The 26,143-nt window shown below is 41.6% G+C and overlaps 1 protein-coding gene across 1 annotated transcript in view; it reads right to left on the reverse strand.

Annotated features, from left to right (window-relative positions):
- Positions 1-1,730: 1,730 nt before the first annotated feature.
- The window catches only part of stab1 (stabilin 1), a 236,448-nt gene continuing 212,035 nt past the window's right edge, over positions 1,731-26,143 (reverse strand). The window contains exons 68-70 of the mRNA XM_085353392.1: positions 20,991-21,140; positions 20,489-20,593; positions 1,731-1,868 (exon numbers count right to left, since the gene is read on the reverse strand). Of these exons, the coding sequence (XP_085209518.1) occupies positions 1,809-1,868; positions 20,489-20,593; positions 20,991-21,140 (315 nt within the window). The 3' untranslated portion in view covers positions 1,731-1,808. The remainder of the gene's footprint in view (positions 1,869-20,488; positions 20,594-20,990; positions 21,141-26,143) is intronic.

Consider the following 26,143-nt stretch of genomic DNA (forward strand, 5'->3'; position numbering starts at 1 on the left):
CACCTGAAAATAGGTTAAAAGTTTATTTTGTGACCCAGAAAGATTAATAAGGGTAATATTAAAACTTAGTAGCTAGCACCATTGTTGGAAATTGGAATTGGCTGGGCCGCGTTATTAATTTTGGGATATGGTGGGCCACGAAGGACACACCCGACCAATCCTTCAAATTCGTGGAAATGAAGGACGCATTTGTCGGCCGCATTTAAAGGAGTCGACAAATTGGGACAGCCTTCGTCGCCTGGCTGTGACGTAATCGGCCTTCAAATGCGGCCTCTGAAGGATGCAGCCTACGTTTTGGGACACAGCTAGAGAGAACAGCTGAGGAAAATAAGACACAAGTGAACAGAATCAAACTAACAAGACAGAGGGGAAGAAAAACTAAACACACTCACTATGTATTAATAGACCTCTCTGCATTGAATCATATCTGTTATTAACCTCTGTCTCTCTTCCACAGCATGTCTTTTATCCTGTCTTCCTTCTCTCACCCCAACCGGTCGCAGCAGATGGCCGCCCCTCCCAGAGCCTGGTTCTGCCGGAGGTTTCTTCCTGTTAAAAGGGAGTTTTTCCTTCCCACTGTCGCCAAAGTGCTTGCTCATAGGGGGTCATATGATTGTTGGGTTTTTCTCTGTATCTATGAAGCGCCTTGAGGCGACTTTTGTTGTGATTTGGCGCTATATAAATAAAATCGAATTGAATTGAAGACACAAGAGACACAGGCTATCAATAATAATGCATAATGTTGGCAATTAGCAACAGTGAAATCACTCAGTCTAAGACTTCATAATGGGACTTCACTAATCATTCGACAATGCCACATTGGCTATATCTGTATTTTATGCCCTTTGTGGTCTGGGTAGGGTTGTGTGCTTTTCCGACAATATATTTAACTGACTAGTTTTTCTGATGTGCAGAGGTAAAAGAACCAAAGTTGGTCTGGCACATTCCTGATGAGACCGACTGCCTGTTCACAGGAAATATTATCTGTAAGAATTCAGTTCCTTTACAGGGAGAGATGAGGGACTTCACAATTTGAAGAGTTATTTTTGGTATTTTGAGCCAGAAGTGACCGTATTTAGACAAGAAAGTAGAGTATTAAGCTAGCTAACACTCACCAGCCATATAAACTGTGTGGGTTAGGTTCAGTTAGAGGTAAGGAATAGACTAATGCGATATCAGAAATTGACTCACAGAATCTCAAACTTTGATCAACTGTATCACACAGAAGTCCACAATATTCATCAGATAATCTATTTAAAATGCTTCTTAAGGCACCAGCAGCACAAACACAATGATAGGTCATATCTACCAACTTCTGTTTTTCCTGGAAATCTCCTGGCTGTCACTATCCAAACGCAGCCAAACGCAGTATCCTGAATTAATGGCTATCCTACAAAAATATTAACTGTTCTCCATAGTTTCACCACCTATTAGCCAGAACAGTCATGCCCCTTACATTAAGCCTTACCAAATGAAAATGGATAAGATTCACCTGAGATTTTTTTACTAAGGGAGAAACTATCCAAAACCAGGTGTAACTGTGTTGAACATGGGACTCTGTAGGGACTGACTCACCTTTGGAGCCAGCCTTTAGTGGCTGTTAGAGGAACGACACTTTTTTGAACAATTATTTAACACAATAAAAACACGGACTGAGGTTTTTTACCCAGAGAGGATTTGGGTTTAGTAAACTTTTATTCCATAATTGATTACAGTTAAACTGTGTGGAAATTTCTAAAGCAAGATGAAGTCACTGAGTTATTGTGGTTTGTTAACAGCCAGCTCCAGTTATACTGGGTCAGCTGGTTTTAATGGCCCAGGTCGAGAATATTTGGTGGTTCTTCTGGCTCCACCTCCTGATTGGTGTCCTGCAGGAAAGAGAGAAGATGTTTAGAACAGGTAAACCACAAAGTGTAGAAAGTTGTGGTGAACAGGACAGATTTTTTTTATTGTAATCTGCTGGAGGGTCATGGAAGAGCAGATGCTCTGGCTGTGGTTACTGCAGCTGCACAGATGTGCAAAGATATCTGCTAGAAGGTTGTATGGCTGGTGGTTGCACACATTGCAAGATTAGCAGTAAGGAGACCCTGGTTCAAATCCTGCTGATTCCTTTCGATTTAATTTTTTTCTGAATGTTTTAAGACTATATTATAAATTCTGGCTCCACCAAAGATGTGCCTCTTATTAAGTCGCACTTTACTAAAACCACTAAATGAAGCATTATCATTATCCATTATCATGGATCTGTAATTTCATGTATTAATATGGTGATGCGGTGAAATTGAAGCAGTTTCCATGTCTCCTTTATTAACTTTAATGTTTAAATGTGTCCAGTTTAAACTTATAGAACTCTAATGTGCAGCTGTCACCTTATAAACAAACAACAGCTTTACAATGAACAAAATAAAAGAATTAACTTAAATTGAAATGTTTGTTATATGTGCTAAATTCAAAGATTAACATTTTTCTGCAGCATTAATCTCTTGTCTTATTTGCAAGAGTGTTGTACTTTACTGTTATATTTTACTATTCTTTCCAGATTTTTCATTGGCATTATATCGTCAACATTGACTCAGGATCAATTCATGAGTCACATGATCCACAAAATACCCATTTTTATATGCGCACACATGGAGCCTGGCACAGAAGCTTAACAGTGAAAGATGATAACCACTGTCATCATCAACACAACTGGTTCACTTCCTATCTCTCTGACAGATCTTTTATGGTGAGTATGGATACATGCTCCTCTAAGATCCATAAAATGACATGTGGTGTGCCTCAAGGGTCGGTTCTAGGCCCTGTACTTTTTAATTTGTATATGTTGCCTCTCGGCAGTGTCATCAGGAGGCATGGAGTGAACTTCCACAGTTACGCTGATGATACGCAGCTGTACATCTCCGTGTCTCCTGATGACACCAGACCAATGGATGCCCTTTTTAACTGTATCTTGGATATAAGATCTTGGATGGCAGAAAACTTTTTACAGCTTAACCAGGACAAAACTGAAGTTTTAATTGTCGGTCCTGAGGCTCAGAGAGAGAAACTCTTGTCTAAATTAGAGGCATTTTCACTATGTCCTTCGCTACAAGTGAAAAACCTGGGTGTTATTTTTGACTCTGAGCTTGGTTTTATCCCACATGTTAAACATGTAACCAAAATTGGATTTTATCATCTAAAAAATATAGCCAGAGTCCGCCCTATTCTCTCTCGGGCCAACACGGAGATGCTGATGCATGCTTTTATTACCAGTCGCATTGATTACTGTAATGCCCTGCTCTCTGGTCTTCCTAAGAAGAATATTTCAACTTTACAACTCTTGCAAAACTCGGCAGCTCGTGTGCTGACGAAGACCAGAGGGCGGGCCCACATTACACCGGTTTTAGAATCGCTGCACTGGCTCCCCGTGTGTTTCAGGATCGATTTTAAAGTTCTTTTATTGGTTTTTAAATGTCTTAATGGTCTTGGGCCTTCTTATCTCGCAGATCTGCTTTTACCATACGAACCCTTGCGGACCCTGAGGTCCTCTGGTACTGGCCTTTTGATTGTCCCTAAAGTCAGGACACATACTCACGGAGAGGCAGCTTTTCAGTGGTATGGTCCTCGTCTGTGGAACAGCCTGCCGGAGGAGCTCAGGGCCGCAGAGAACGTACATGTTTTTAAGAACAGGCTCAAGACCCACCTTTTTAATTTAGCTTTTACTTAGCGTTTATTTATTTTTTATGCTTATTTATTCTATCCTGTTATTCTATTATTAATTTAGGATTTACCTAATATTTCTTGATTTTATTCTTATTCATTTTTTAATCTTCTTACTCTATTTATATTTATATTTATATTTATATTGTATCCTGTTCTTATTTATTTTATCATTTTACCCTGTATACATCGTATTGCGTCATATCTCCAGTGTTTCCTCGGAGGGCGCTCTCTGCACCGGGGCTGTTATTGACCGTGGCTGCTGGGTCTCTGGGGTCCTCTCAGCCTGGTTGGGGGGCTCCTTTGCCTCCCTCCGGCTGTGTGCCCAGCCCGGAGGCTGCGGTCTGTGACCGGCTCCCGGTGCAGACGGCTCTCTGTTATAATGTTTCCTCACTTGGCTCATGCGAGCCCAGCCCAATTTTTACTCTTTAAGTGTGCGCGTGTGTGTATGTGTGTGTGGGTGGGGGTGGGGGGATATATGTGTATTGAGAGTGTGGGGAGTGAGTTGGAGGGTGGGGTGGGCTGCTTTTAACTATGTAAAGCACTTTGTGCTACATTTTTTCTGTATGAAAAGTGCTTTATAAATAAAGATTGATTGATGATAACTGGAATGTTAGGTTTTGATGAACCAGCTAGTAGAGAGAAAAGTCTGGCTGTGTGGAACCTTTATCATACCAAACCCCTCTAGTCGCACATAAAGCACCAACTACAGCTTGGTTGGATTTAGGCGCCACACCAGGTTTATGGTGAAATCGTTGAGTGCACAGTGAAAATTGTCAGAACAAGACTGCTACATATAACCACCATGCTGGAAGCTGTCGGGACATGCTGTGGAAGATGATGTCAAAGGGGATACTGGGCAAATTATATTTATTTATTTTGGGGAGGGGGGGTAGTTTAATTTGCCAACTTGTGAATTTGAATTTGATAAAATAATACCGTGTATGGTTTCAGATGAAGTTTGAGAAGAAATGTTTTTGTTTCAAGTCAGGACTGAAAACTCAGAACAATCAATAACTTCACATGGTTGCATATTTACACTGAGGTGTTTCGTCATTTCCCATAAAAGATCCTTTTACCAGAGGTGTGGACTCGAGTCACATGACTTGGACTCGAGTCAGACTCGAGTCATTAATTTTATGACTTTAGACTTGACTTGAAAAAATGTTCTAAGACTTGTGACTTGACTTGGACTTTTACACCAATGACTTGGGACTTGAATTGGACTTGAACCGGTTTACTTGAAAAGACTTGATATTTTACCCCAAATATAAAATTTAACATGCATATTATGTAGAGATTGAAAATGTGACGTCATTCACGGGTAGAACCGCAAAGGATTCTGGGAACTCGTGGCAAGCGGTACTAGCGCACGCAGGCTTTCAATTAAAATCAGTTACACAGCGATAAAAAGAAACACAAAAATGGCAAGAAGCTGTTGTATCATTAACTGCAATAGCCGGTCGCATGACAGCCACGGGAAGCCGACGGGTAAAGAGATCGGTTGTTATCGGATTACGTCGTTGAAGAGAAATTGTTCGAGCCATGTTTCCGAAGTAACAAAGACGCGACGGATGGCCTGGATTGCAGCCATTCTAAGACCAAATATAACGTCCCAGAACACTCCAGCTCACAGGTTAGTCTGCTCCAAGCATTTACACAAAGGTCAGTGTTTTTTAGTAGTTAATACGTCATTTTCATAACATAATTAGTGATATAGGTTACAAGCAAGTCTGGCGCTGAACAGAAATTGTCGCGCTATGCTTCTTTGTTTATTGTGCATAAATAGTGAATTGTCCTGACACAATATTGCGTTTCGCTTCTGTTATTATGGTACATTGACAAAAACATATACTTTTATTCACAGGATAAAACGGGTTTTTTGTATCACTAATTGCCCAGTACGATTACAGCATACAATATTATTGTCACTGCTACATTTCTGTGATGGGTACCAGAAATTATTTCCACTGCTAATTAATTACCGTTGAGCTCAAAGGTCCTATTAATAAACGGTTAAGGAATGTGTATTTATGACGACAATTTGTGAGACTGGTAAACTTATGATACGTACGATGGTCTTTCGTTCTACACGGTGCATTTCAAGGTCCTGCACCCATCCGTCGGTAAACTGTACCTGGGCTTGTTGCAGTGACCGGAAGTTACTAAACTTCATGAGTGTATGCACTCACTCCAAGAACCGTATGATTATAAATATGCATATAAATATGCTAAGATGAGATAGCTGACTTCATCTAACTAGCAAATGTTGTCCAGGCTACGTTGGTGATACAGTTTTTTTTAATGTGTATGATATTTTTGTCATGCGATTTTAAAGCTGGTCCTACAACCGCATCCAAGAATAACATGCAGCTTATCTCAGAAATGTCGGTGAAAATTATTCTTGGAGCTAAGTTTAATTGAGCTGCATTTTAAAGAGGTGCAATTTCACAATTTGTGTATATTTTCTAAGTTCACTATTTTGTCATGTGTTGAGAAAAACACAGATTTAAAATTACATGGTCTAATATTTACATTTAGCATAACTGCAACATGCTTTTTTCGTTGTTTTTTTTTTAAAGACTCGAAAGGACTTGAAATTCAAAGTTTCAGACTTGTGACTTGACTCGGACTTTTACACCAGTGACTTGAGACTCGACTCTGACTTGCCTGACATTACTTGAGACTTGACTTGAGACTTGAGGATAAAGACTTGAGACTTACTTGAGACTTGCAAAACAATGACTTGGTCCCACCTCTGCCTTTTACTATTAAACTTAATAAATCATTGCCCCTTCTGAGCTTTGAAGCTTTTTAATAATTAACACATTTCACCTACAGCAATAAATCTGACAGCTGACTGCAGCAAACCACATATTTACATTAAAAGTAATATTCTAAAATTATCTTTGTTCATTTATGTTTTTTTTAAGCCTGTCTTGTATGGCAGCTTTTACAGTTATAATCAGAATGTGACTGTTGTGCCAAAAACATTTGCTTTTCCAAGATGAGCTCTATAGACTCTCTATAGGATCCTCTTGTTTGTGGCTTTCTTTTTCTACTTTTTACTTCTTTACTTATTTCTATTATTATTCACGAGTGCATGTGTAATATGGGAATGCCAAAGGTGACAAGGCGAAAGAAAAGGAGTAAAGAAGGAGGGAGAACACAGGGGAAAACATAAGAATAAGAGGACAGAGCACACGTGGAAAACACACAACACATACAAAAAAAAACCCCAAATCACACCTGAAAAAACAAAAACATGGATACACAAACCAGCAATCTACATGTGTGTGTATTGACAATGACAGTGAGAAATTACAATAATGCCCCCAGGAGCCAGAAGCAGACAGAGAAACACCCCGGAGACCCCTAGAGTACTGAAGACCCCAGGTCACATGTCTCGATGACAACTGTGTGCCCCTCCCAGCAGAAGGAGGAGGGAGGCCAGAGATGGAGCCCTCAAGGCCAAAGGGCAACAGCCCCATACCAGACACCGACAATGCTGCCATGAACTGAGAACAGGGCTCCAGATGCAAGAAACTGCCCAACAACCACCAGAACCACCACCGCCACCATGAACCAACAGTCGAGACCCACCCTGGGTAGGGTGCAGGAAATGGGTGTAGGAAGACCTGCCCCGACTTGCCCACGTTGGGAGTGATATGCTGGGTGTGTCAGATTCTATATGTGTGAGTGATATGTTGTTTGAGGGGTGTGTGTGTGTGTGCGCGCTGTCATGATACTTAAGACCGGAATGAGAAAGCCAGTTAAGCATCTGGCTTGGTAAACCCACACCCCATCGCAGGGCGGGGGAGGCAGATCTGGGACCGTAAGCACAGCACCCCAGAGCACCATGGCAACCAAGGTCTACATCCACCGCAAAGGATAGTCTCCCTCACCTGAACACCCCACCCCTTCCACTCCTTTACCTTTTCTAGAACTTGCCTGATTTTGGTGGATACGAGAAAGCTAATGCCCAGAACAGTGGGACTGTGTGCCCCACACCCCTTAAGCCCCACACACTATTTACAGCAATGAGAGTGAGGCTGATGTGAATTATCTCCTGCTGTGTGTAATGTGTGAGAGAACGAGAAAATGCTGCCCAGAAGACTCTGCCCAATTTCACCCTGTCACTCAGGAAATTATGAATCTATATGGAGTCACTTGGGACACTCTTTTCCTTTTTTAAATTAACCTTTACAACAAAAATGTGAAAGAAATCTCAAACATGCTTCATTTCATTAAACCCAAACTCCTGAAATAATCACACAAAGTCTGGAAGTGTAATGACACAAATGGGTGCCACACCTTGATTGAGTGTGCTTAGTTAAGTCTGTTGGAGGGCTTCATAATATAATGGCAGTTGCTATGCACTCAATGTGGCAGAACTTCCACATGAATGCACAAATGGAGTGAAAGTGTGTATGGAGAGGGTGTAGAGCACAGACAGGAATTGTGTAAAAACATTTAATTAACAAGTATTTTTAATTACAGCACTGTGCAAGAGTGTGGACCGACCCCCATGTTTTAAAACTTTGCTGGTAAAATAGGAAATGAGTGAAACGCTTCAAACATGTACAAACATGAATGTAAATACGGTACACAAGGCACAAACAGATTTTGTACAACTATAATGAGTTTGAAGTCAATATTTGCTATGACCACCTTTATTATTTAACATCTTATGCAAGCTTTCTTGTAATTTGTTTAGTTAGTCTTCAGGACTAGTTCTCCAGGCTTCTTGAAGGATGTTCTTGGCTGCCTTTTGTTTCTTTCTCTGTCAAGATGATCCCACACTGCTTCAATAACATTGAGGTCTGGGCTCTGGGGAGGCCAACCAATTAAGTGCTAATTTAAAATTTAAAATTGGTTCTTTGCCAAGTTGTCTGTTACGTATAGACAATACTGATTCATCCCTTCAGTTAGGCGCTTTTGCACTGCTTGAATGATTTATAGGTCAGTGTAAATTGGTTCAACACACAAAAAAACAAGTGGTCAAGTACAAGGACTGGAAATGAGTAAAAAAGCAGCCAATGTCCAAAGAAGAACTCTGAAAGGCCTCCAGAAAACCTGGAGAACTATTGCTCAGCTCATATTAATAAAGGTCTGGCTCATTTAAATCAAAATATAAAGAAATGAGAGGTGCCTAAAAAACAAAGTGGAGTCTAACATAACATTTCTTCCACATTGGGTCCCTGGGATTGCAGATCAGACTCACTGGGCAACTAAAACAGCAAATTTATTTCTATTAATTTGAATTTAGATATTTCATATGCTCCTTGCTTCACGCATAATAATTCGGTAGTTTCATATTTTAACTAGTGCTGTCAATAGATTAAAAAAAATTAACTAATCTCACAATTTTCTGTTATTAATTGCGATTAATCTCAATTACTTTATTAATAGCCTGGCTCCAATTACATTTTTTTATTCTTTATATTTTAAGTAATTATCATTGTTCACCGAAGTCCAGTGGTCTCCGGTGAGAGCGACATTCCTTACTTGCACAAGCTTGCTGGACTGCTGAGCCCTCTGGTCCCCATACAAAGTGTGCAGTCTCGACACAATGGTTCCTCTCGAGGGCAGATTGTAACACTCATCTCCTGATGCAGCACGAATGACTTCTCTCAGTCCATCATCTTCTACTATGCTAACTGGTCGGCAGTTTTTAGCTATCCAAACAACCAAGGAATTGGTTACCTTTTCTCTCACATTTTTTGTTATTCGTCCACAAGCACCATACTCCTGAAGCGTAGACTGGCGAGGTCCCGTAGAGGTGGATTCAGTTGGGTGTTTTGCTCTCAGGTGATACGCCAGTGATGAACTGCTTCTGTGGTACTTGAATTCAGCGTTGCAAATTGTGCATCTTACTCTCGTTTTGTCCAACAAGCCATCAGGCAACTTCTTAAAGAGAAACTTTCCACCCAAAAGTCCGCCCTCGTCCATGCTTGCGTGTGTTAGCTAGTGTTAGCTAGATAGTAGCATGGTGTCGCTTCTTCTTCTTCTTCTAATCATTTCTGTCAGGCCAAACGCCAGCATAGCACACTGTTGCCCCCTCCTCCAGAGGTGCTCATGAATTTAAAGGTCTTAGATTACAGGAAATTAATAAAAAAACAAAATCAGCGTTAAATTTTTTTTAATGCATTAAACATTTCGCGTTGATCTTAACAATTAACGCGATAATTTTGACAGCACTAATTTTAACTTAATAATTTAAATTTGCAGAATAATGAGTAGATAAAGCTTTAATATATTTACACCTGCTGTGTAAAACAAGCCAGTGGTGGATGGTAGCAGGTGCTTTCTTTCACAATGAAACTATCCAGAGCCAGCGGCTGGTCAGTGAGCTTTTTTAAACTTCTCCTCGTACCCCTGTTTATTTTAAACGATTATTTAAAAGAAAAGAAAATGTTATATATTCTAACTGGATGCCCAAATGATGATGACACCAAATGTGATCCTGTTAATTAACTGACATGAGATTTTTTTCTTTAGTTGGAGATTATCTGTGGCTATGACCAATGCTAAGCTACTCTGTTGCTGTCTGTATAGTCTTACACCATAACATTTAACTGAGACATGACACTGTTTCTAATCTTCTGATCTAACCCTCAGCAAACTTTTTTTTTAAATGTCAGTGTGACCTTGAAGGCTGATTGTGGTCTCAGGCATTAATGTGATTCTGGAGGTCACACAGCTGAAAACAAGCTGAAGCTCCTCTGATAGAGAAGGAATGTGTAAGCTGCAAAGTGAAGAGAACTAAGTGTCCTTCACAAGAACTCCGACAGCATAAACACGTTTAGATAATCTACTTTTTAGTGAACACATGGACATTCTAATAATGACGGATTGAATTTATATAGCGCTTTTTGAGACCTCAAAGCGCTTTACAATTCCACTATTCATTCACTCTCACACTCACACACTGGTGGAGGCAAGCTACAGTTGTAGCCACAGCTGCCCTGGGGCAGACTGACAGAAGCAAGGCTGCCATATCGCGCCATCGGCCCCGATGCAGGTAACATGAGCATCGGCCCCCTCTGGCCATCACCAGCAGGCGGTAGGTGAAGTGTCTTGCCCAAGCACACAACAACCAAGACTGTCCAAGCTGGGGCTCGAAACGGCAACCTTCTGATTACAAGACGAACGGCCAACTCTTGAGCCATGATCGCCCATTCTCTGAGTTATTTCTCAAGCAGCAAGAAATAATGTGTGCTGTTGGATTGTTATGCAGTGTTTCAGTGTTTTATGAAATCATGCAGGAAGATGGCAGAATCTGGAGAAAAAGGAGAAAGCTACACATCATCAGGCTCCAATTACATCGTTTAGTTCTTACATTTTAAAGAAGGAGCCAAATTGTGTGCTGACAAATACTGTGTTTCTCAGTTCTTTATCAGGATTTTTATAAGGATGAACACACGCTTGCTTTTATCCTGAACAATTAAACAAGTATCAGTAACTATACTGATATTGTCCAGGGATATTGTCCACATGTTCTGTGTGGCATTTAATTTAATTTGTGAGCTGCCATTTAAACACAAGCTTTTTTCCCCCCTTTTATTTAAAATCGACATGCCTTCCAAATACAGAGAAGTGGCAAACGGTGGTCTGACCTTTCTCCTTTTCTCCTGAAAGTTCTGATATTATGAATAAAAATATTAAAGTATCAATAAATATATACTCTCTCTATATTTTTATCTTATGTATATTTACATAATGATAAATATTCTATAGAAATACACACTCAAAAATATTAAGGGAACAATCCTTTATCACAGCATAACACAAACTCAGTTAAACCTGAGGGATATTGATCAGGCCAGTTAGAAACACAAACCATTACGAATCTATTTTAGGTGCTTTGATGCAAATGAAAGTGACAGCAGGTGCACCGGAGAGGCAACAACAAGCCAAATCCCACAAAAGGAACGGTTTAGCAGGTGGTGGTCACAGACCATTGTTCTCTCCTTATCTCTGCTGACTGATTTTCCTCTCATTTTGCCTTCTAGTGTCCTTAGCACTGCGTGTAACATGAGATGATACCTGCATCCCATTCGGGTTTCACAGCTATTCCAGCTCCTGTAGGATAAAACATCCATATGCGCTATTGCAAAACGGTTGCTGTGCCATTTGCTGTGTTTTCCAGTAAAGCCTCAAAAGTGTGAAGATACCAGGAGAGAGACTGTTACATGATGATAGCTCGAAAGGGCCATAGAAGGGCCTCAAACCTGCAATATGACCAGTATCTGCTCCTTTGTGCCCTACAGCCCTACTCGTGTGCATGTTTTTGACCAACACCTCCGAAACAGGCTCCATGAGCATGGCATTAGGGCCTGACTCCCTTAGTGAGATCTGTGCTCACAGACTAGCATCCTGCTGCACCATTTGCATTCACCTGAGTACACCAGAACTGGCAGGGCCGCCACTGGCACCCTGTTCTCTTCACAGATGAGAGCAGCTTCACACTGAGCACGTGTGACAGGTGTGAAATAGCCTGGAGACGCCATGGCATCTGTTACAGAGTTTTATGGATAATATGAGACTCAAAAAAATCTTAGCACTGTACAAACATAACAAAACGCAATTGAATCAGTCTTGTAAACATCCCAGTGGTCCATGTCTACTGTGGAGAAGAGAGGACATACTGATTATAAATATACTGTGGGAATAAACAAGAGGGCTCATCTCACGCAACACCATCCTAAAATAATATACATTAAATCAGCTGAACCGACTAAAAACTTCAAGTGTTGGACACACTCAGCTTGACAAAGCTTCCTTCTAATTCAGAGCAAGCTAATGCCTCAGTCATGAGTAAAAATAGGACCTCAACCTCCTTGCATCCACAAATAAACAATGAATAAATATATTGGTAGTGCCTGATGATTGTATTGAATTTTCTTTCCCATTCTGTGACTGACTACAACTTGCGATGACTACATGGTTGCCCAGAGCTTGAGGGTGTTGCACAGTCACGCCCACGATTGCACAGGTCGCCTGATAGGAGGCAACCTTTCTGAAACAATTGCAGTCTGACTTGGACAGACTGCAAACACCCTCAGAGAGAGATCATCAGCAGTTTGCAAATACTGACATACTGACAAGCAGCCTACAGGAACAAAGCAAGGACTCAGAACATGGAATTAATTGAATTCTATTATGCCAGCCAACCCACTAAGAGAGGTTATATTAATGAGCAGCAGACCAACATCAACAATGATCAACAAGCACTTGGTAGCTCTGTGCTACGATATCAATAAAGGAAAGCTACTACTGAAGCTGAAGATCAATATAGACACAATGAGTACGGATATAATGAGGTGACCCTGTTACAAGATGTCAGTGTAACTGAATTATATGATGCCCAACCACCTGCAATCACTGCAGCCACTGAGCCGAGGATGAAGATTGTGCCTAGACTCGATGTTGCAAGATATAAAGATAAAATTACTCTCCATCAACACTATTATTATCACTGAGACAAGCAAGTCCACACTGCTCTTCTTAGGCCTCAACCCCCTAAGCTAGCTCATCACAAAGACTGGATGCAGATTAAATTACTGGATGGACAGCAGCCTCCTAACCTCCAGCTGACAGCCACCTCGTCCCTCTCCTCGTCTCCTCTGCACCCAACTAAGAGCCAGCCGGCCGCCAGTAGCATCGAGTGTGTTCAAAGCCTGAATACAAGCCAGTAACTGAATCTGGAGAGCTGATTTTTATTTTTCACATCAACATTTTGGTTGTTAGCTTAGAGGAAATTGTAAATATTTATCCATACGAATTGAGCACCTGGCAGTAGTTAAATAGGAGTGAGAAGACTCTTTTTGGTAATAATCTTTTCTCTTGTTTATTATTTAAGAACACGGTTTAGATATTTGCCATTTGTTTTCTTTCTGTTAGGGAACAACAGGGATCATTAGAGGTTTTTGTGCTGCTGCTCTATCCAGCTGCGAGAAGAACAACACAAATCCTTGCTTCCAATCGTCTTCCTCACCAATGCCAGATCCCTCACAAATAAAATGGAGGGGCTATAATTAGAGATTTATTTAACCGCTTTGTCCGGGAGTGTTGTCTACTGATTGTAACTGAATCCTGGCTCCATCCAGATTTCCCCGATGTCTTGGTAGAGTTACTGGGCCAGACATTACACCGCCAGGACCGCAACAAAGATCTGGTTAGGGAAGGGCCAGCAGGCTCTGTGCTTATCTGCTTCAGGATTGGTGCCGTAACAGTAGAATTACAGATGGTCACTGCTTAGAGGCCATGTCTATTCAGGGCAGGCACTTTGATCTACCTCGCAAGCTAACGGTAGCCATAGTACATTTACATGTCCCCCAATGCTAATGTTAGCTCAGCACCCAACCACCTTCAACTTATCATCAGTAAACAGCAGACAGAGCCTCGGAGGGCGTCGATATTGTTGCTGGGACTTTAACAAGGTATCTCTGAAGTCTGTATTCCCTAAATTCTTCCAACATGTTAACTGTAACTGTACCAGGGGGATCAGGACACTGGACCATGTGTACAGCAACATCAAACAGGCCTACAGGGTAACACCCCTCCCCCACCTAGGACAATCTGACCATCTCTTCTCTGCTCCTCATTCCTGCCCACACCCCCCTCAGGAAACAGCTCACTCCAAACACCCGGGTCATTAAAAACTGGCCAGATGATGAGCTTCTCTGAATACAGGGCTGTTTTGATCTGACAGAGTTGTAAAACATCAAACACCAGGATCTGGAGACCTTCACTCAGTCAGTCCTTTTCTACATTAAGTGCTGTGTAGAGAATGTAACAGTAACCAAAACCATCCGTGGTTTTCCTTACCGAAAACTTCGGATGATAAGTGAAGTACAGGCTCTGATCATAACTCATAACTCTGCCTTCAGGCTGAGGGACTGTTCTCTGTACAACACTGCCAGAGCCAACCTGAGGAGGGGCATCAAACAGGCAAATGAGGCATACAGGATGGGGAGGCTTCCTCACTGATAACAACCCCCGCCAGATGTGGAGAACTCTCACCAACTACAAAGGCCAGAACCCTCCAACCCCCGACAGCAGGTTCAAACTTGCTGTCAGGGGCTAACCTCAAAGCCTTCTTTGTTCGGTTTCAGACCACCCCTCCCCCACACACAGTCCACAGAGGATGCCATCACCCTTCACAGAGCGCTGAGCCATCTGGAGAACAGGAAGAACTACATGAGGATGCTCTTTGTGGACTACAGCTCAGCAATCAACACCATAATCTCAGACATCCTCACCACCAAACTGGACCACCTTCAGAACCCCCCGTCACTTGCTCCTGGATCAAAGACTACCTACCTCCCCCCTGACTGTCACTCAGCACCGGATCCCCACAGGGCTTTGTTCTCAGCACCACCGTGGTTAGACTCATCTCTGATGGAGATGAGACAGCATACAGGGCGGAAGTAGAGAACTTGTCCCACTGTTGCTCAGAAAACAACCTGAAGCTGAATGTCCTTAAAACAGAAGAACTCATAATAGACTTCAGGAGGCACAGACAGGTCCACTCCCCTCTCATTAAAAATGGACAATGGGTGGAATCTGTCTCCAACTTCAGGTTTCTGGGCACCCACACCTCTTCCAATTTCACCTGGACCCACAACACCAATGTCCTGGTAAAAAAGGATCAACGGCAGCTGCACTTCCTCCTTTTCCTAAAGAATAACCTTGACCAGAAGCTGCTGGTGGCCTTCTACAGCTCCTCAGTGGAGAGCATACTCTCCTACTGCCTTGGTGTTGAGTATGCTGGAGCCACTACTGAGAAGAGGACAGCTGTGCAGTGTGTAACTAACACCACCCAAAAAAATCATTGGCTGCCCTCTGCCATCGCCAGATCCTCCTGTCTCAGGAAAACCAGAGCCATCATAGGTGACCCCTTGCACCCCGCTCACCACCTGTTTGATCTGCTGCCCTCTGGTTGGCACCTCTGGTCAGTCCTAGGGATGGGTACCGGCTCTGACATAAACGGTAGTAACCAGACCAAAAAGCAGCGTACATTTCGGTGCTTTTTTTTTTCCTGAGATGTCATGCACTTTGGATTCCAGCCAATCATTTTACCTTTGCGAGCGTAGTAGGCGGGCCCAGGTACGTACGTTCTTTTAGAGCAGAGCTACAGATTAAAAATGCCCAAAGTGAAGCGGTCAAAAGTCTGGCTGTACTTCACAGGAGGTAACTCCTCGAATCTGATGAAACACCTGGCGACGTATAGCATTTTGTTAAAAGCCGAGAAATGCGCCGTATTTGATAGCTTGCTGCGAGACCTCACATCGTGCACATCTACTGCGCGTGGGTTGCCTGTTATATGACCCTGAGTTAGCAACATCCCCCAAAAACCCGAAGAGTAGAGTCCTGGCCCCTAGCCCTGCCAGTGTAGCAGAAACGATGATGGATGATGATGGCAGTAGCAGCCGTTCTTCTCTGTGTCAGTAGCTTAATGTTGTTCGTGTGTAATGTACGTTGAGTAGGCTAACCACGTTATTAAATTAATGCACGTAAGGTGAACTAGCAAACACCGTCGTAGTTACATGCGGCTGTCTTCTTGTTTGATGGCAGATACTCCCTTCACCCTGGCCAAAAAGGCTAAAATGACCAAAGAAAAAGTGAAAAACAGCTAAACATGAGAGGTTTTTGGACAAAGTTTGTGTTTTTTGTCCATTGTTTAAGCACTGCTTCCAGCCAAGAGTGATACCATAAATCCCCTATAGCTGCAGAAAAGGCCAATATTGTTATCTTTTTACAAAAAAACAGCTGAACATGAGAGGTTTTTGGACCAATTTTGTGTTCTCCATTCTTTAAGCACCGGCACCATTTCAAAAGTACCGGTTTGGTACTGGTATCGGATAAAACCTAAACGATACCCATCCCTAGTCAATCCCACACCTCCAGACTCACAAACAGCTCCATCCCCTGGGCCATTCGGACTGTCAATAAACACTATCCCTTCCCATGACACCATGGAGAGTTTCTACCGTGAACAGGTAGCAGTGCTTCTTTTTTCTTTGGGCGTAATGGCATAATGAAGGGTGTGCCTTCAGTGCTTCCCTAAGGAGTGCACATCATAATCTAGATATTAAAATCTTTCTTTTCACCCTTACTGTCAGTTTTAATAACTCAGAGAGGACATGAAGATTGAGATCAGTACAGTCTTGGATTGCTATGAAGTAACACACAGACTAATCATTAATTAGTAACAGCGGATGAGCAGCTGATGTTTATTTTACTCAGCGGTGCTAGAAATTAGAAGCTGTGCAGCAGTGAGGTTGAGAGATGCAGCAGAATGCTGAGGTACAGCAGTGTGTCTGCACCGATGTTCGTCTGTGGATGCTGGCTGCCTTTTGTTCTTTTGTTGTGTCAAGATGATCCCATTATGCTTTAATAGTGTTAAGCTCTGAGCTCTGGAGAGTCCAATCCATGACTGATAGTGCTCCATTGTGTGTTTTTTCAATCCAGGTATGCTTTTACTGCATTTTAAGTGTGTTTGGGATCATTGTCGTGCTTAAAAAATAAAGTTGCTGCCAGTCAGATTATTTCTAGATGGTATTGCATGTTGGATTAAAATCTGACTTCTTTGAGCGTTTGGTTACCGGGGTGTATGTGAGCAGGTTGTTGAATTTACGTGTGAGGAATTTAATTGAGTGAGTGGCCATGAATACCTGCGCCTATGAAATTATTTAATTTCTTGTGAAATCATTTTCTCTCGTGCGCCACTTTTGACACAAATATAATTCCATGATGCTCCTCTTTTGTTCAGCTGGCACTGTATATTTATGTGTTACTACAGGCTACAGTAATAGAGTGCAACATTAAATCTCCCATCACCCTCCTCTTCCTCTGCCAGCTGCAGCTGTAGGGCCTAAAACTTATTTTGGTTAAAACCTCCCACCTTTCCCTCAAGTGCACACAGACACATGGAGTCAGGCCTCTTATCTCTGAGAAGAGGCAGGCAAGAGGCTGCACATCCCAGGAAACAGGGGAGATGTTGAAGAAGGCTGTCTAATATGAGGATTTGTGAGTCTGCTTAGGATGTCAGCTGTACCTGTATGTGTGGCATGATGGATGGTGGAAAACTCCCTGTGTGAACTGAAAGGGTGTAAACATGGGGAAAACCCATCCGGGGGAGGGGGGGGAGTAAACGGTCATGCTTTCAGATTCGGTGTGTGTTCATAAACCTCATTCTACTGAAGGTCCCAATATTTTCTAAAATGCAGACTAGTCGACTAATCTTAAGGAACTAAACAGTCAAACTAGACGATAAACTAATGAAAAAGCTTAAATATGAAAACCGTTAAAATCATTATTTTAAACATTAGTCAAATTTATAAACATATGCACACAGTCCCAGATTAGTCTGCTGTGTGAGGCTAACATTAGCAGCCTTTTTGCAGGTTATTGCTGGATGAGGCTTTATATTTCAGTGAGACAACCGTTCATTTTCTGCAATGCACAATAGCGCCAGATCAGTGAGCTGCAAGCAGCTAACTGGTGTTGTAAAATATGAAAGATTTGTATCTTGGTGCCAAATAGTGAGCGCAGCATTGTTTAACTATGTCGTCCAGCCATTTGCAAACGTATGGCAGCCGCAGTCCACCACAACACAGTGCTCAGAAAAACTAAAGGAACACTTTGAAAACACATCAGATCGCAATGAAAAGAATAAAATCATGTATCTTTATTAGAGATGGACCGATCGGTCCGATACTGACCTAAATTACTGGATCGGATATCGGAGAAAAATAAAAAATGTAATCCGATCCATTAAATATCACGAAAGCACCTCACAAAACTTGCAACTCGCCTAACTCACCTCAGAACGTTAGCACGTCGGAGCAGTATGCATCACGTGATAGAGCGGCTGTGGCATGCGGGACCTGTGGTGGTCTGGATAGCATTTGGAGCTTCGCTAGCAACCCGGCATTTCATCTCTGACAAAGTTATCCCGAGAGAAGTAAAGCAAGTGTGTAAGTCCATCTCTGAATGTTTGTAAAGCATTCCTGCGTTAAGCTTAACAAGCAACTGCCTCTTCTTGCTGCTACTTCGATCATGAAACTGCTTAATGATCAGCTGATCGGCTTTTCTGTCGCGAGTCCGTGTCTCTTGTTTGCTTTTGGCCCACTTTGCACCAGAAAGAGGAAACCAGCGGCTGAACAACAGCAGCACGTTTAAGCTTGATCAGCTGTTGTTAGAATTTATTTAATATTACTTTCTACTCGAGGATCTTTTTCTACGTAGCTGACGCTGGTAACTGTGCAGGGGCGGATCTAGCAAAGTTTAGCCAGGGGGGCCGATAGGGCATTAACAGGGAAAAGGGGGCACAAAGACATACTTTTCTTTCTTATTCTCATTTAAAATGTCTAGCTTTTAATAAATAATTATCCGAATCTTACACCCAAAGTTTTAATTTGATGCAAAATGAATAGAAGTCCATTACTGTATATAGTGACTATTAAGTCTAATATATATACCCTAGTAAGCTATAGTACTTTTTCCTTTGGGAAGGTACCATCTGTGCAGTCTGCAATTTTGTTGAAGAAAGCTGTTGAATCTATTTAATATTTCTTGAAAAATAATTGATTTCTGTGTATTTTTTTCCACACTGCATCAAATTAAGGTTGATTACGTCGATTAAGCATCATGAGGTGGCGCGTGAGGGGTGGTTCCCTATTTTTTATTTATTTATTTTTGTTGTTGCTGGGAGTTGGAACCCTATTAGTTAGGTTGCTTAATATTTATGCTAAGTACTCTTTAAAATACCAGAATAGGGAGGATGGTGTAGGTTTAAGTTTATTAGATTGATCAGTATTACTGAACTATGAAATATTTTTTTTTGCATACAGGTATAACAGAATAGCTTTAGTGTAGTTCTTGTTTTAAACTTGAGTATGAACTTATACAAAATGCAGCAAGATATTTAAAAAAACAGTTTTGTTGATTTAAAAAACACTATATCGGATTCATATCGTATCGGCAGGTATCCAAATTTATGATATCGGTATCGGTATCGGACATAAAAAAGTGGTATCGTGCCATCTCTAATCTTTATCTATGGTTACCTACATATATGGACTGGGTAATGTGATAGGAACAGAAAGATGCTACACTGTTTGATGGAAATGAAAATGATCAACCTACAGAGGGCTAAATTCACAGCCACCCCAAATTCAGTGTGAAAAAATGATACAGCGGGCTAGTCCTGTCATGGTTCCGAGTCTGTGGCTTAGAGTTCTGCTGTGTCCGAGTTTTGAAGTTCTGTTAAATATCTTTAGGTTGTTAGGTTCACATTTCATGTATTATTCCGGAACTCCTGTTGTAACTTTCTTGTCTCAGTTACTCTCCTCTTATGTCCTGTTAATTTTAGTCTTGTCTCTGTATCTCTCTGTGGTTTCTGATGTCATATTGAAAAAAAGGGGAAAGAGCTAAAACAGTCAAACCGAGGATGACCTGAGGGGCTGCACCAAGAACCAGTGTAAGACAGATATAAATTATTTTGACCTCCAAGTCATGCAGGGTCACTCTAGATTCTTTTGGTGCTTTTTTGTAGCCTTTATTTTCGTAGGACAGCAGAGAACAGACAAGAAAGCTGGAAAAAAGGCCAAGAGGAAGACCTGCAGGAAATGGACCGAATGCAGATTGGAACTTGGGCCTCTTGGCATATGGGTCGCCTGCTCTAAGAACAAAACCTGTGCACACAGCTATCTGAGAAACACTCAGAAACACAGAAATTTGTTGGATCTCTGTTTAAGATAAAGTACCTAAGACTTACCTCAAATGGCTCAGCTAAGGCTCTAGAGCTGACGTAGAGAGGGTTGGGGATGGAGACCAGTGTGGGTTTGGGCCTACCTCCTGTTGCACCATCCTCATCCTCATTCTGTGACAGAGAAAAGATGACTCAGTATTAATCCAAGATAAAACTAATAACAATTCACAGCTTAAGTATGTCTTGAAGGGAAAAAAACTTTATTAGCTCATCAAAACCTTGTAAGTGCTTTTTTAGCATATTTAACTTAAGTTTCCATTCATGCATTGTTTTTATGACCCAGTTAAATTTATTTTGACTCCCCATTCATTTAAACTGGAGCTTCAAAATAACTGCCCAGAGGTGTTACCAAATCAAGTGGGAAGACATAGCTCTAGAGGGACTTAGTTATAAGTAATTCTGGTGGGGAAATAATCTATGAATCGCATGCAGCTAATGAGGCAAAAATGTAAAAAAATAAAAATACTGTAACCAGGACAACAAGGAGCATTGTGTGTGTGTGTCTCACTCTGAAGTAGTGGAAGCGGAAGGCATCAGTCTTGTGTTTGAAGACATAGCAGCCGAGTGCAGCCAGTGCACACACCAACATCAACGTCACCAAGATGGCCGTCACTGTTGTGCTTGAGTGGGCGTGGCCTAGGGAAGTGTCATGGTAGCTCTGCAGAGGACGTGAGGAAAAGACAAGAATCAGTAAAATAAAACCATCTAATCCTCACCACACACACTTCTGTTTAGCTCTAATCACTATGACAACACTTTGCTCCACTGTTGCCATGGTGACGTGATTCTGCTGGGTCATCATGACCAGCTTCATTTTCCCAGAGGATGATAAAAAATTTAATTGATGGATTAAAGCACAAGGATTTCAGTTATTGTGAAGGTCGCACATTGACTCATTACACAAACACTATGTTGGTTCACACTGAAGTTGTTGAATAGGTCCCCATACATTAGAGCTTTTCAGTGTCTGTGTATTGCTGGTTTCAACTTAAATTAGTTATCTGGAAATATCTGTGTAGTCCTTTCTGGTGTTCTCCAGTAGAGCAACACCTGTTAGCAAAGTGACATCATATTAAAACCCAAGCTTTTAGGACCATCCATCAATCCATCCAACCATCTGTCTCTTCCGCTTATTCTCATTGGCAATTCCACATTGGTAACCTCTTCTCCTGAGCAACTCATGCTGGAGATAAGAGATGAGCAAACACTAAAACATAACCCACTGAGAAGTTAATTATCTGAAAATTGGCAACAACATTTTCAGTAACTTGTTAACAAACCGCCTAAACTCTTGTGGCCCATTTTGCTAGCTTTCTCACCTTAGCAAACGGCAATGTACAACAAAAGAAAATGTCACATCCACTGGCACAAGCATCGTTTTGGTGTTGTTTCAGCCGGCTGTGCACCTCTTTGTTTTTGTAACCTTGTTTGTTGCGAGTATATAATAATGATTTCTTTGAATCCCTGCTTGTAATTTTTTGATTAAATTCAGTTTTATTTATGTAGTGTCAAATCATGACAGCAGTTAACTCAATGTGCATTATGTTGTAAGGTAAAGACCCCACAATAATACAGAGAAAACCTCAACATTCAGAGAACCCCCGATGAACAAGCACTTGGCAATAATGAAAAGGAAAAACTTCCTTTTTAACCAAAGAAACCTCCAGCAGAACCAGGCTTACGGAGGGGGTGACGAGAGGAAGGAGGAAGACACAATAAAAGGCATACTGCAGAAGAGAGCCAGACATTAATAACAACTAATAATCAAATGGAGAGTGGTGTATAAACACACAAAGAGTAAATAGTGAAGAAGAAACACTGGGAAGCCAATCTAGGTCTATTGCAACATAACCCGGGAGAATCACCTCATTTACTCAGTATCTGGTTAGATACTATATTTCTAAGATTTTTAGGGCTGACTAAATTAACCTCAGTTTTATCTGAATTTAGAAGCAGGAAATTAGAGGCTATCGAGGACTTTATGTCTTGAAGACATTCCTGTGTGTCATCTGGCAGATAAAAGAAGGTATCATCTGCATACCAATGAAGTCTGTTGGACTGTATAATTAACCTTAGTATGTGAAGAAGACTCCCCATTTACTTAAATAAACTGGAGTCTATTAAATAGAAGTAACCACTGCTGCAAAGTACATTTAATACCTGAGGTAGGTTCAAATCTTTTTAGTAAAATGCAGAACAAGAACAGACATGAGTCCACTATCAGAGGCCATAAGAAGATCATTTGTAACCTTCAGTAAAGCTGTTTCTGTGCTGTGATGAGCTCTGAAGCCTGACTGAAACTCTTCAAATAAGCAATTCCTCTGCAGATAATCTGTTAGCTGTTTTGCAACTACTTTTTAAAGAATTTTTGAGATATAGGAAAGTTTCAGATTGTCTTGTAACTAGACAAGACTGTTGGGCCAAGTAATGGCTCTTTAAGTAATGATTTAATTACTGCCACCTTAAAGGCCTGTGGTTTCTAACATTTTAATAGAGATAGATTGATCATATTTAAGATCGAAGCATTACTTAATGGTAGGACTTCTTTGAGCAGTCTTCTAGGAATGGGGTCTAATAGACAGATTGATGATTTGAAAGAAGTAATTATTTGAACTTAATTCAGAAAGATCAATTGAAAAGAGAGTCTAAATAAATATCAGAAGCACTGAAAATAATAATGTGTTACATCTAAGTAACACAGAAGTAATAATAGAAGATGGCTAAGCATTTGTTGCCTGTTTTCTCTGAGCTACTTGAAGAGATAATGGTGATAAGAAAAGTCAAACCATACAGCAAGAAGCATCCCATCTTGGGAAACTTCCTGTCAAACAGTGGGGATATCCCTTAGCTTCCTCTGAATGCCACAAATGGAGCTGTTGGTAGAGAGGCACCTTTATCCAAAACCCCCTCTATCTTTGTTGACCCGACCCTCCGCTCCAATGCAGACCTAGTATCTCTGAGAAATGTTCCAAGGCAGTGGTTTTTCTCATTGAGTTTCCTCAACACATCTTCTATACTAAAGGCTTACTAACTTGAGCTAGAACATGATGTGACAGCTAAAACAGATACCATATTGTGGGAAGTAAACTGAGTACATCCTCCATCACCACAAAGTGGTGATACAGGCTACTGGGAAAGCCTCATGGTTTTTTTTTTTTGGTTTTTTTTGCCTGTCCCGTTTGGCTCTTTTGCCATCAGAATTATTGTCTAAAGGCGAAGAAAGATGCCCAACGGATTTACTTTACCAAATGGACCATCCCAGCCTTGCCATAATGGTCTATTTGATTCACATTTTATTGTTTATTTTATTTTTTATTTTCACTTGCTAGATACGGGACAGACTTGAATGAGGAAAAGAAAGGGGAGAAATAAAGAGGGAAAGAAAAACAGCGGAGAAGAGGGACGGGGATAAAGGGCAAAAAACAAAAACCAACAAAATAAGCAGACAAAAAATACATATATCAATCCCCTGGATCACCTGTTGAGAAAGAAAAAAGAAAACAAGCAGAAGAAGACGAGAGCAATAGAATAAACAACATCACAATTAGGGCTGCTCAATTAATCGAATTTTAATCACGATTACGATCTGGGCTTTCAACGATCATTAAAAATGACTGAGCCGATTATTAGCCCCTCCCTCATTTATCCGCGACACCTTAAAGGCCGGTCCGTGAAAATATTGTCGGGCATAAACCGGTCCGTGGCGCAAAAAAGGTTGGAGACCGCTGATTAAGAGGACCCGAGGGAAGCTCGGAAAGCTAAGCAGAAGTTATTTGGAGAGTGACTGCCGTTGGTTGAAAAGAGAGTTTAAAAAAAAAAAACTTCAGTGGTGTTGCACACTATTTTATATTATTTTTTAAAGTCATTGTTAACCCTTTAAAGCCGGTCAGAGCAGCAAGCTCCGTTTTGCGTAACTATTTTTAAATCCCTGTAGAACCTGAACCGCGTAAGCTAGCGCAATAATTTGTTTTGCATATGAAACCGGAGGAGTTGTACTTACATCTTATGCCATCAGCTTGTCCTTGGTCATGGTTTCGTTCCACATATAGCTTTGCAAAAATTGCATAAAAAGCGCTTGCAGGAACAAAAACATAATATTCCAGAAACACGCTTTGCCGTTCCTATCAGCTGTTCGTAACACTTCCCACAGTGAAATGATGCACATGCTGTTTTCTTTGCAAATTTGCATCATAGGATTGTTTTTTGTTTTTCCTGCAGTATATAAAAATTGCTGTATCTCCAAAATAAAACTATGAAGACACTCAAAATAAATTTCCTGTGGTGGGAAACTATTTTTTGCAACTTTATTGTATTTAAAGTTTTGAGGGATAAGCCTCTTAAATTTCTCCAAGTAGAAATATATGTAAACAAAACAAAAGCGATTTTCAATTTTTTTTGTAGTTTATTGCACTTTTTTGCAATTTATGTAATTACTATGGACTTAATGCATGCATATTATTAAAATATGGGCTATAACAGTTGTATTGATGTATAGCAACTTGAAATGCTCCCACAAATGGCACTACAGCATGTAAAAAAAATAATATAAGCTCTGGTGGACTTGGTTCTATAGTAGGTCTTAAAGGGTTAAATAAATATCGTCAAATAATCGAGATCTCAATTTCAGTGAAAATAATCGTGATTATCATTTTTGCCATAATCGAGCAGCCCTAATCACAATGATATATGGAAAAATAACAGTAAATACTAAATATTAAACATTATTGTGCAGCACGTAATATCGACAGCGCACAGTGTGCTTTGAGGTAGGAGCCAAAAAGGGTGTAGTTTGTGTGTGTGAGCACCCGTGTGTACACCTGTGAGCATGAATGCGCTTGTTTTTAAAAGGTTCCTTCATGTAATGATCTTCTAGAGGGTGTGGGAAGCCACAGCCCCGTCCACCAGGGCATGAAGCAGGTATGGAGGAGAACACAAGAGACCAAGGAAGACTAACAGAGGGGCAGCTGTGCCACTATCCCAGAAAGAGCTGACGAGAGTCCCAGATGAGGGGTCACTCAGCAGCCGCGGAGCAGAAGCCGGGGGGGTTGCAGTGACGTGCCCGTGAGCTCCCCTGGCAGCCAGCTGTGCCAGAGTGAGCGAGCCCCAGGCCGAGAGGCCGAGGGCACCCCACCCCCGAAGTGGCCCGAGCGAGCCCCAGTCTCCAGGCCCCGATAAGCAGCCACCAAGGAGTGAGCCGGTGTGTACCTGGACGCCCATCTCCGGAACCAAAGAACCACCAACGCACCGACACCTGAGGGAGTCCGCCACTGGCAGGGGAAGTGGTGGGGGGAGATAGGCCTCCATACCTTAGAGGACCTGAGATGTCCCCAGAGAGGTGGCGTCTGATACCCGATCTGACATATGGACACAGACAAACAGGCACACATAGATACAAACATCCATTCCCACCCTAATGCTCTCATATGCAATTACTCAACACTCAACCAACGTGGAGACAGACATAGAGAGACACTGTACACACAATCACACTCCCCAAGCGTACTCTAAGCCCCGGCCCCACAGAGCCCGGGACAGCCCACCTGACCCCACCACAGAGAAAAACTGCACCCACCCAGTCATCCACTCATCTTCCCGACTACAATAGACGCCCAGGCTGAGATCTTCCTCCACCTCTCCTGTATCTCCCCCTCCTGCAGAGTG

This window comes from Diplotaxodon limnothrissa, linkage group LG5 (assembly GCF_057381915.1).
Source record: "Diplotaxodon limnothrissa isolate DT_005_m linkage group LG5, D_limnothrissa_male_GT1.1, whole genome shotgun sequence".
NCBI lineage: Eukaryota > Metazoa > Chordata > Actinopteri > Cichliformes > Cichlidae > Diplotaxodon > Diplotaxodon limnothrissa.